Source organism: Anomaloglossus baeobatrachus, chromosome 6, assembly GCF_048569485.1.
Source record: "Anomaloglossus baeobatrachus isolate aAnoBae1 chromosome 6, aAnoBae1.hap1, whole genome shotgun sequence".
Lineage (NCBI taxonomy): Eukaryota > Metazoa > Chordata > Amphibia > Anura > Aromobatidae > Anomaloglossus > Anomaloglossus baeobatrachus.
This window is the reverse complement of record NC_134358.1, coordinates 135,255,179-135,268,083: the sequence shown is the minus strand read 5'-3', so window position 1 is coordinate 135,268,083 and position 12,905 is coordinate 135,255,179. Positions and strand designations below refer to the sequence as shown.

General features: G+C 41.6%; 1 protein-coding gene across 1 annotated transcript in view; it reads left to right on the top strand.

Moving 5' to 3' along the window:
- The window catches only part of XKR4 (XK related 4), a 369,005-nt gene that overhangs the window by 256,073 nt on the left and 100,027 nt on the right, over window positions 1-12,905 (top strand). The window contains exon 2 of the mRNA XM_075353266.1: window positions 6,407-6,606. Coding sequence (XP_075209381.1) covers window positions 6,407-6,606 — 200 coding nt within the window. The remainder of the gene's footprint in view (window positions 1-6,406; window positions 6,607-12,905) is intronic.

Below are 12,905 nucleotides of genomic sequence, written 5' to 3'. Positions count from 1 at the left end.
TCCCAAACTCTGTTTGCAAAAATGCACATTAACAAAAGGCCCATAAGAGTGCAAACGATTAAGGTTTGGGCAGTGACATATAGCTAGTCCAATGCTTGTGCAGACTGTATTTTATATATATATATCTCAATCAGGTGAAATAAGTATTTTATTATTGTAGACGTCACCAATTTATATAGTAAACATATTTCTAAAGGTGCTGCTGACATGTATTTCTCATCAGATGTCGGTAATGTCCCATCCAATCCACAAAGGCAAAAAAAATCAAACCATAGATGACCATAAATTTAGTTATGTGTAATGATAGGAAATGACACAGGTAACAAATATTGAACATATGCAGCAAGAAAGGTGCAACAGGCCATGGAAAGTCATGAAAATAGCTAAAATCTATCAGTAATTCGAAAGCAATCCTGACATATATTAAAAAATAATATCAGCTGGTTCAACCGATGGCCTATAAAAAGATATCTCATTACCAAAGTGCCACACAAGAAACATCTCATGATAAGTAAAACCAGTGAGCTATCTCAAGACTTTTGCAACCTTTTTGTTGCAAAACATGCTAATGGAATTGGTTGCATAATTTCTAAACTACTTTAGGTTCCAGTGAGCTCTGTTGGGGCCATATTCCAGAAAAATTAAAAAAACATAATTTTACTATAAACTTGCCATGAGCGGGTGATGGAAGCAGCAGGTACAATTGTTATAAATAAAACAATAAGTAATGCACTCAACTTCCATCACCTGTATGTACATTCACCACGCAAGACTCCATTAATGAACAAAAAGCATGTTCAAGCACGTTTAAAGATTGCTCAACAACATTAGACAAGCCTGTGAATACTGGGACAATATAGTCTGGTTAGATTGAGACCACAATTTAACTCTTTAGATGCCATAATACCATATTTAGAGCCCTTTAACACCATACCAACAGTGAAGTTTGAAGGTGGTAACATCATGGTGTGGGCCTGTTTTTTTTCAGCAAATGGCACTGGCAAACATCATATACTTGAAAGAGAAGGCTGAATCAACAAATGTTCCGAAACATTCTTGATAAAAAAAACCTCCTGCCATCTGCCAGGATGAAGATGAAATGAAAGTGGACATTTAAGCAACACAATGATCCCAAACACAGTCAAGGAAACTCTCAATTGGTTTCAGAGAAAAAAAATAAAATTAGAAACTAAAGCTCAGAGTTTATAGAAGGAGCCCATGGAATCTTCAGTATTTAAAGTGCTTGTGTGGGAGAGTGAGCCAAAATCACACCTGAGCAATGCATGCAACTAATTTCTCCATACATGAGGTGTCTTGAAGCTGTCAACCAATGCTTTTGTATGAATTATTAATTAAATTTCAGAAAGTGTGTTCAATACTTTTTCGTTGTGTAATTTTTCATTTTTACATATAGCGTAATTTATGGTCATCTATGATTTGATTTCTTTGCATGTTTGGATTGGATGGGTAGTTACCGACATCTGGCAACAATGTCATGTCAATAGCACCTGTAGAAATATATTTTCTTTGAAGATTTGTAATGTGATCAATACTTATTTCACCCACTGTATATGCAATTATAGTGAATGTAAAATACTGTGGCCTGCAGTATCCACAGCTAGTCCCTATACTATTCAAACTGCCGAGACATTAATTACATTTTATAATTTTTCCTCCCAACAGGGACTAGCTATGGATAATGCAGGCCACAGTTCTGTTCATGGAACACAATCGCATGTGAATTTCATTTCTTGGTGAGATAGGGATTAATTCAATCTTACTACTACTACTACTACTACTACTACTACTACTACTACTAATAATAATAATAATAATAATAATTAATAATAATAAAGGTTATGTGGAAGACTTTATGTACATTTTTGTTATGGGCAATTAGTTAATATATGTTTAATGTACCACACCACCTACTAGGATCTTTTTTTCTGTAAATACAGTATATTTGCTAAAATTCAGCCCCAACTTGCAGTAAACATCTACCATGGTTCACTGTTGCCTACAGACACTGATTTTAATGTACCACTTTCCAGCCCTTCGCAATCAAACGTCCTTCTGATCCGACCAAATATTTCACATCTTAACTCATCAGTCTCAGAGCACTTGCTACCATTTTGTTGTACCATAGTTCCCATGTTTAGTGCTCATTTGAGTCACTTGGCCTTCTTTTCATGTCGAAGATATTGCTTTATAGCTTTTTAGCCACAATTGTTCTATGAAGACCACTTTTTGCCAACCAGAAGATGGGTGTAGCTGGGTCCCATTAGTTTTGAGACATCTTCCAATTTTGCACTAAGTTTCCTCAGCTGACTATTGTTTATTCAGTCTTGAACTGTGCCCATTTTTGGATGCTTCTTCAAAAGAACTTGATCAAATGGAGTAGAACAAATGGGATAAAATGCCGCCCTGCTGGACAAACTCAGAAGAGTTATCAAAGTGATCATCAGGCTTTCTAGTGCATTGTTCACAGTTCTACGCATTTCGGAGCTAGCATGCCCTTTTTTCAGGAACCAACAATAACAATGTACCTTGTTGGTTCCTGAAGAAGGGGCATGCTCACTCCAAAATGTGTAGTACTGTGAACAATGAACTATGAACATTGAAACCTGGTGATCACTTTCATAACTCTCCTGAGTTTGTCCAGTAGTGTGGCATATTAACCCTTTTCTTCTACTCCATTTGATCGACACTGTATCTCGTAGGGCTGTTAACGCCAACACGCACACTACAGTAGTTGTGACTTACAAAACGTATACATGTGAGTGATTACCTGCACCCCCTTATACTGGTTTCACCAGGATAAGACGCCAGGTATGCACCTTTTGTCTTTTCAGGTTTATCATTCAAAAGAGCATCAGCATATTTGCCAAGGGTAGACCTTGCTGATGCAGTATAACTAATTTGTGTCTTGTATGACCTGTGACAGAAACTGTCTTTCACATCTTCACCTTTGAAGCAGAATTCGTTGTTGTTCCTCTGCCAGTTTTAAGCCTCTTTAATAGCTGTTTCTGTAAGCCTACTTTGACACTACGTTTTTTTAACTGTAGCACGAATTGATTTTTTGCCGCAAAATCGGATCTCGTGCATCCAAAGGGCAACGCATGCAATCGCAATTCACCGGTATGTTATTTTACCGGATCCTTCTACTTCTACTTTTTATGGCTGCTGCGATGCAAGCAGCGGGACACAGAATTTAATCGGTTGGCAATGGAGTCAGCTGATCGGGAGTCAGCTGAACTCCTTATCTTACAGCCCACACACGCTGCGATGGATGCAGGTTAACCACAGTCACTGCCTGCTGCCGATCACGTGTGACCGTGTGCGTGCTGTGTGGTCAGGACTTCAGCTGAGTTCAGATCAGCTGACTCCAGTGCCAGCCGATTATTTGTTCTGTATCCCCCTGCATCCATCGCAGTGTGTTCGGGCTGTGGAATTCAGCTGAGTTCGGCCGGCACTGGAGTCAGCTGATCTGTACTCACCTGAACTCCTGACCTCATAGCCAGCAGAAGAAGTAATCAAATCAGCTGACTCCAGTGTCGGCTGATTACTTGTTCTGTGGTCTGCTGCATCCATCGGAGCATGTGTGGGCTGTGAGGACAGCTGAGTTCAGATCAGCGGAGTCCAGTGCCACATGAACTCAGCTGACCTCACAGCCCGCACACGCTGCGATGGATGCAGGGGGACACAGAACAAGTAATCAGCCACTGGAGTCAGCTGATCTGATTACTTGTTCTGCTGGCAGTGTGGTCAGGAGTAGGGATGAGTGAGCAGTAAAATGCTCGGGTGCTCGATGAGCGAAGCGCATGTCGATTTTTTTTTTTTAAATTCATTAAAAAATAAAAAAAACAAAACACATAACTCTAACCCTAGGGTTAGGGGGGGGGGGGAATGCGTGGGCTCCCTCTGTATTTTCTATTGCTAAGGGTAACTCAAACAGCTACTGGCTGCTAACACCCACTGCTTGGTGTTACCTTCACTGGCAATGGAAAATCCAGGGAAGACCTTTTTTTGTAAGTTTTTTGCCCAAAAACTAAAAAAAAATGATGTGGCTTTACCATATTTTTGTATGCCAGCCAGGTACAGCTGGAAGGTACGGGCTGCCCCCAACCTGCAGCTGCCTATTTGTACCCAGCTGGTAACCAATAATATATGGAAGCCCTTTTTTTCATGAAATAATTAAAAAAAAAAAAACAACGTGGGCTTCTCCCAATTTTTGCATCCAGCCAGGTACAACTAGGCAGCTGGTGATTGGAATCAACAGCGCAGGGTGTCCCACGCTTTCTGGGCCCCCTGCTGCGAATTGCAGTCCGCAGCCACCCTAGAAAATGGCGCTTTCATAGAAGCGCCATCTTCTGGCGCTGTATCCAACTCTTCCAGCGGCCCTATCTATCAGGATCCGGCGCCCATTGAAATGCATTGCACGTACCGCCGCAATCTAACAGACATGCTGTATATTACCCGAGAACAAAAACGCTGCAAATAGCGTTTTTGAATAAAGGTAAAATACCGCAAAGCAACAGATCCAGGTGTGCCACACGCAACCGCATGTGACAGCATATTGCTGCGATTCCATTGCAAATGCATTGAACTGACAACGCATTTGTAACGGATACGGTTTCGGGGCAAAAAATCCATTTGTGCCTCAGTTAAAAAAACGTAGTGTGAAAGTAGCCTTAATGAATATGTTTCTCCTTACATATGAAATTGATGATCATTACCCCCTGTTTGGTATAATTGATTACTCACACATCTGACTATAATTTTATAAAATACCTGATTTAGGTTTCTTTTATGTATTCATTTCAATTGCTGAAAATAAACTATCAACTCTTCTATCTTTTAAAGAATTATTTTTTGCAGCAATTTTTCCACACCTTTTTCCACAAACTTTGCACAGTAAATGTGTATTAATTTATTTTACTCCCTTATAAAGCACCAATAATTCCACTATGCTTCACAAATATTATCACCACTAGTCAGTTTTACTGTAATAATCCGAGTCTTGATTGGAGTCTTTTTATTGGAAGCACTAGGGGCAGCATAGGCAGGTAGCGTAGTCAGTGGGAAACCAGAAGTTGATACACAGGAACGGCAATATAACATGGATGGGCTTGACTCGTATACTGAATATTAATGGAAGTGAATGGGGAACGCAACCATTTTTCCAGAAGATTTTTGGGAAAAATGCTTTAGTTCCTCATTGACTGTTGAAATAGTTGGTTTTAACAAGTGTTTTTTGCATATCCTAGTTTCTTTCGGGCAGATGATAAAATAATGGCAACTGGGGGTACTACTGTAAGAAGTTGTTTTATAGATCACTTCCTTTCTGTATTCTTCCTTTGTTAATTATATTTTGCCAGTTATTCATTTGTGGGATCCTTATTGATCTCAGTATTATATTTGTCATCTGAAAAGATTTTATATGCCTCCACAAGATACTTAGTCCTATCTTGAATCATGATACTTTGCTTATCAGCCTGTCAAAGTAATGTGCCTGTATTTCTGCCATGGTACATTTTCCCCTTTGTTTGGATTCAGTTGACCTAAACTCTTGTGCTAACAATGTATAAAAAGTTTCCAAACACTCAATTGTGTATATGATAAAATTTAGCCCTAACATATCCATGCAAGAAATGATCTGAGGTCTCTACAGATGTCCTCGTTAACATAAAATGTTTTCAACAATGCAAAATGTGTGGTCAATGCTAATTTCCTAATACAAAAGTTTAAATGTAAAAATTAAATTAAAAATTAAATTAAAGTGGTCGTCCACTACTAAGATAACCCCTTCTCAATTACTGTATTTCCCTTTGTAAAAACAAAAACAGCCCATGCTACCCTCCGTTGTTGGCACCGATCCGCAGCCATTCAATGGTTGCTCACTTCCTTCAGATGAAACTGAGTTCCAGAGCTCTCACTTCTTACGGATGTCAGTTTTCTCCGAAAGAATTGATACGGTAAGATAGCGGCTGCTGATTGACGGTAGAGTTCACGTGACATAACATCATTCGAGGTCTGGGATGTTGTCGGCATCGGAGGTGAGTCCTGGCTGTTTTTATCTTACATGGTGGCATGTCATAATTGAGAAAGGGTAGATCGAGTAGTGAACAACCACCTTTAGAATCATTGGACACTTGGGATGGACAGATATTCAAACCTTTACAAAAAAGATCAGTGTTTCATTGAGTGACACAGTCTACCATATTCCTTTACTTGAATAGAGATTGCTGATAGGAAGGCTCGATGTTCTCCATTGATGAGGGGAGGTGACCGATTTGTACTTCCAGTAGTTTAGGATGAATCTTTAATCATAGTAGTACATAGTTCCTATGAATTCTTAATTATTTGTTACTGCCAATATTTATTATATACATTTTTTTTATCTCAGGTATTTCCATACAATATATTTGGGAATTCGCAGCAGGCGGAGTGGAGAGAATGACCGATGGAGGTTTTACTGGAAGATGGTGTACGAGTATGCAGATGTGAGTATGTTGCATTTGCTTGCGACATTTCTGGAGAGCGCTCCCCAGCTTGTCCTGCAGCTCTGCATCGTCGTGCAGACCCGAAGCATACAGGCCATTCAAGGTAAGAAGCATATATTTTTGGGAAATATTGGTGCACAAATGTAAATTATGGACATTGCCAAATATTGTGAAATTGTGAAGCATCTAATCCTGTCTGAGTGGGCCTGATATGGTACATTAAAGAGACGCAGTGATCTGTCACTTGGCAATACTGTATCCGTACGCTGCACAGAAATTGTCATTTGGTGTATTATATAAGGATGCTTAGTGTGGAGTAAGATCCTTTGTGACTCGCGATCATCTGCTGCCATCTTTGGCCTAAGGGCGGTGTCACATGCTACGATATATCGAGCGATATGTCGTCTGGGTCACGGATTCCGTGACACACATCCGGCATCGTTAGACATATCGTAGCGTGTGACAGCTACGAACGACTGTGAACGAGCAAAAATACTCACCTTATCGTTGTTCGTTGACACGTCGTTCATTTTCAAAATGTCGGTCCTCCTTCTGTGCTCCGGTTGTTCATTGTTCCCAAGGCAGCACACATCGCTCCATGTGACACCCTGGGAACGACGAACACAGCTTACCTGCGTCCCACCGGCAATGCGGAAGGAAGGAGGTGGGTAGGATGTTAAGTCCCGCTCATCTCCGCCCCTCCGCTTCTATTGGGCGGCCGCTGTGTGATGTCGCTGTGACGCCGAACGTCCCTCCCCCTTCAGGAAGAGGATGTTCGCCGCCCACAGCGACGTCGTCCGGGAGGTAAGTACGTGTAACAGGGGGTTAACATCTTTGTGCGCCACGGGCAACTAATTGCCCGTGACGCACAAACGACAGGGGCGGGTATGATCATACCGTGTGATGCCGGCCTCGCACTCGGTGTTGCTCACTGCTTATGAAATGAGATCTTCAATTGAGATAGCAGATTTTGGGAGGTCGAAAACACTCAGCACCACACAGAATAAACTGTCATCAACTTTACTAATATTCCATTAATTATTTTTTCCCGAACGATTTTTACAAAATAGATGACATTTTAATCTGTGCAGTGCTGAATGTTTTTAACCCCCAAAAAATCAATCAACAAAGCTTGAGGCCCAACAAATCTGGCCCATTCACACTCCGCGAAATGCCCATTTGAATCTTGATTAACCTTGCATGGTATGAGCCAGAGGTATCTGTATTATTCTACATAGGGTTTTAACTCCAGAAATGTAAAGATGTACAGTACATTATTGAAGATGTTAGTCTTAGGGCCCTAAGGTCACATATACGTTATATTAAATTTGGTTAATTTTGGTAGAACTGAAAAACCATCCAATATATTTGGGGGTCCTGTCTCTTGAATTTAAACTCCTGATCCTTTGGTTCTCACTGAGGTGAGGTGCTGCCACAGGTGACTGACAGCTGCTTAAACCTTCCTCCCTCTCGAGAACAAATACATACATGTACTGTATTTGTTAGGGTGAATTCTTAATCAGAGATCACTTGTTGCCTACTGCCTGACCTAATTGATGTGGATCGAGTGCATGCTTGAAAAATGACATCAGACACACAGTCGGAAATTCATCTTTCCTTGGTCAGAGGTGGCTTAGAACTGCCTGATTTATTCAAGAGCATGCCTTTATATAACCTAGGAAAAGGGCATGGTCGGCTCTACAGTGAGCACACTTGAATGTGTCCATTGGCAAGTGGGTTGAACAATGTGTTAGTCCATGAGCTGATTGGTGGGCATCATCATAGGCAGGTCTATGACGTCATTGGATGGATCCATGGTGATGCTTATGGGAGGGTCTGTCATCATCTGGTGGATCCATGCTGATGGTAGGGTCTGTGATGTCATCGGTGGCCATCTTAGTTATATCTGAAAACCTGGCTTATGTATAGAGAATCGATTTTATTGAACACACTTTTCACAATCCTCTGCATATAGAGGTTAATTAAGTATTTGATCTAATGGCTTTCCTCAACATATATAAGAGTCAGGAGAGGACCTGATCTTTGTGGCTACCTTTATGCCTTAGCTTGAACTTGAATCAGCAGTGAGAACTGGAGGCCAATATGGCTTTAAGTCAAAAGTAAAATATGCAGCTCTAGCTTTAAGGACACCTGTCACATTATACATGCAGACCAATCTCTGAACAGCATAAGCCAAGTAGTATGAAACCTTATATAGGTTTGTTTGAAAATTCTTAGTATAAGGCCGGAGTCATACTTGCGAGTGGCTCGGCGGATATCGCGTCGGCATTATGCGGCATTGCTGCACACTCTCTGGACAGGAGCATTTCAGCTGCATAGAAATACATGCAGCAGAAGCGCTCCTGTCAGCAGAGAAGCCGGCCTCACCGGGTGATGTGATCCGATAATCGTGCAAGTCACACATTCATGTGAGCGCACCTTAACTTGTATTTTATTCGTTGAAATCTCTGATGTCTGTATGAATGAGTCCAGTGCAGGTATTTAGAGAGAACTGTCAATCACTGAATAGGACCGCCCACTCAACACGTATGCAGACAAACACCAGGGGTTTCAATATGGTACTTGCAAATTTTACTGAAACCTTTCCCACAAAAATGTATATTAATCTCATCAGTTTCTCCTGCTTTGTATCATCCCGCCTGCAGAACAGATGATATTTTCAATATGAAAGGTTCTTTCTTATGAAAAGTTGGAATCAGAAACACAGAGGTGCAGTCAAACAAGGTCCCTGGAGCTCGAAGGGCTAAAAGGCCTGTTCAGCATTTTAGGTTTTAGGATAAACTTGATGGAGTTGTGTTATCTTCCAACCTTAATATTCTGAAACTGTAAACTAAAACTATAAACATTTCACAATAGTTGGGACCCTGCTAACAATTTTTCTTAAAAGGACTCCTTCAGCAGGTTTTTCCTATGTAAGCTGATTCCAGCATGTTGCAAGGGTTAACACAGAAAATTCAGGGATGCCTGTCTTGTCACAGTCCAATCTGTTGTTTATTTGCTATGTTTGTTTAAGCAACAGGACCCTTCTCATTGCTGGGATTACAAAGTCATGCAAATGGAAGTCCAGCAGCCCCCTTTCTGTGGTTGACACCTCACTGTCAATGTACAATCTCTATTGAGAGCCTGGTGTGGGCGATACAACTCTTTGGGCTCTGCTACATAACTAAATAAAAAAATCTCTGATTATGTCAGAACAGTTGAAGTCAGTAATATAAAGTAATACATAGTTGGATTCAGAATCTCTTTGCCTACATCATGCTACTCTCAGTTAGAATACTGTATCTAAGAGCCCAGGCTGCGCTGTATAACATAAAAAAAACACTTTTATTATACTCACCTAGGGTGTGGTCGGGTCCAATGAGTGTCACAGCTCTCCGTTCCGGCACCTCCTCCCTGCAGCGATTGCCGTCCTTCTTCTACCCAGCACGGTATGGATGAGGTGTCCTATGTCATCCACACAGGCCAGCATTGCAGTCCTGCTCAAGCACTCTTTGATGTACCCTGCTGAGGGCAGATCAAAGTACTATAATGCGCAGGTGTGAGGAAAGGCTAAAGATCGCCCGCACATGCGCGCTATAAAACTTTGATCTGCCATAAGCAGTGCAGATCAAAGTGCGCCTGCGCATGACCTCAATGCCAGCAAGTGGGCATGATGTAGGACGTGCCATGCACACGGGCCTCAGAAGAAGGACGGAGATCGCCGCAGAGAGGCGGCGCCGGAACAGAGAGGAGCGACATCCATCGGACCGGACCGCCCCTTAGTGAGTACAATAAAAGTGATTTTTACGTTCTACTGAGTGGCCTGGGCTCTTATATACAGTTTTCTAGAATACTGTACATAAGAGCTCACTGGTGATGGCTGCAGGTTATAGGGGCCAAATCTGGTGGCAGGTTCCCTTTAAGGGCCCTGGAGCCTGAAGAGACAAAAAGACCCTTAGGTCCCATATATGAAATATAAGCCAGAATTATAAGATTTGATCATTGTTAGGGCATACTGCTAATGATTTTTCTTCATGGCCCAAGAGATTTTCTGGGCAGAAGTGGAAATATTCTGATAATGACGGTGGGTTATTTTGTGCATAGACACTCAAATGTTATGACCTTCAAAACCCATAAGAGTCCTTTGTACAGTTCTTGGTAAATATTCACTTGTGTGTGTCTTTACCAATTGGAGGGAAGTTAGAGGCTGGAAAATGACGTATTGCCCGAGCTGATGTGAATGTCATTACCCAGGGCTGCTGGCTGCAGCATTGTGTTGATAAATTACTTTCAGAGAATAAAATGGATGAGCATTCATTTTCCTCTGTTCAAAATCTAATAAACATGAACTGATTCCAGTTGTCTCCTGCCAAAAGAATATTATCATTGCAAATACTGATCAGTGTTTCTTCATTATACAGTTCTTAATTGAGGATTTTCAATGAAGACCATCTTGGGAGTTTCATTTTAATCAGGGTGTTTTGTGAAAGCTCTATTCACTCTCTTATCAACAACTAGAATTTCTTGGAAAAAAAATATTGCATTTCCTCTTTTTTTTTTTGTTAAACCTAACAGAAAGAGTTAAACGTGTGACTTACTAGTTTACCAAACAAATGCGTCGCTCTTTTACGAACATATACAGCCAAGGATGATGTAATCGCTCCTGCCAGCTGGATCCGTTCTGCGATTTCACCCACATAAGTCATTATAGCAATATCAAACACCATACAAATGTTGCAAACTATCCAACAACATGTTTAGAGGGAAACAGACATAGAAATTGATTTTTCTTTACACTTGTTAACGCAGCAGAATTTATGGAGGAAATAATTTGCTTATTGGAGTCTGATTTAGCATCTGAATACAGGCTTACCTGTTGGGAGTCAGAGGTGCAGCAAATTTTAAAGGTACCTATATAGGCTAAAGGCTGCTTTACACGGGACTGTTTATCGTGCGATCGCACCCGCCCCCATCGTTTGTGCGATACGGGCAATTTGTTGCCCGTGTCGCACAAAGTCGGTAATCCCCCGTCACACGTACTTACCTCCCGAACGACCTCGCTGTGGGCGGCGAACATCCACTTCCTGAAGGGGGAGGGAGGTTCGGCGTCACAGCGACGTCACACAGCGGCCGCCCAATAGAAGCGGAGGGGCGGAGATGAGCGAGACGTAAACATCCCGCCCACCTCCTTCCTTCCGCATTGCCGCGGGACGCAGGTAAGCTGCAGTTCATCGTTCCCGGGGTGTCACACGCAGCGATGTGTGCTGCCCGGGAATGATGAACAACCGGCGCGCAGAAGGACATTCGATTTTTTGATCATGAGCGGCGTGTCAACGAGCAACGATAAGGCGAGTATTTTCGCTCGTTCACAGTCGCTCGTATCTGTCACACGCTACGATATGTCAAACGGCGCTGGATGTGCGTCACTAACGACGTGACTCCGACGACGTATCGCTTGATATATCATAGCGTGTAACGGGCCCTTTAGGTTATTGGGGTGTAAGCTTGTGCCCATTACATAGCCCTCTGAACTGAAATGGGAGGGGGCAAATATTACTAAAAGGAAACTTCGCATCAAAGATGTAGTTCTATATGGCTCATTAATACCATTTTACTCATAACCAATGCTCCAAAAAACACTCACCACTGGTTTACCTCTGATCCCGCTCTTGTATTCCTTTGCAGGGAGACCGGAAAGACCATCAGCCACAGCTGGGCAATAGTACTATATCAAACACAAAAAAATTCCGATGATCCCATAAAATCTTCAATTTATTTAACATTTATAAAATTCACATTCATTGTCAGGGAAACCAGTCCATGTTGACGCGTTTCGACCGTTGCTGTTTTAAGCACATTATGTTACGATTAAGACCACAATGGTCGAAACGTGTCAAGTTTTTACTGCTTTCCCTGACAATGAATGTGGATTTAATAAATCTAAAATAAATTGAAGATTTTATGGGATCACCTGAAATTTTTTGTTTCATTAACTACTATTGCCCAGCTGTGGCTGATGGGCTTTCTGGTCTCCTTACAAGAGCGGGATAAGAGGCAATGCAGTGGTGAGTGTTTCTCAGAACTTTGGTTATGAGTAAAATGGTGTTTATGATCTGTTAATAAATCAAAGGTGTTAATACCATCATGCAACACTCTCGCCTGTGGCCTCGGTGGGGCTGTAGCAAGAACTGTGCCATTATTGACATCCCACTCAGCAGATCAAACTGTAGTCTCACATTTCAAGGCAATGGATGTGCTAACAGGAGATCATGACTAGTCATCGCTGCAGTAATGTAGGTCAGCGGTTGTATAACTTTAATTTCTCCATCCTAGTAAAAACATCAATTTGAACCAAGGGATTTCTACAAAGGTAATTATCAGACCTATAGCATCAAGGGTAAC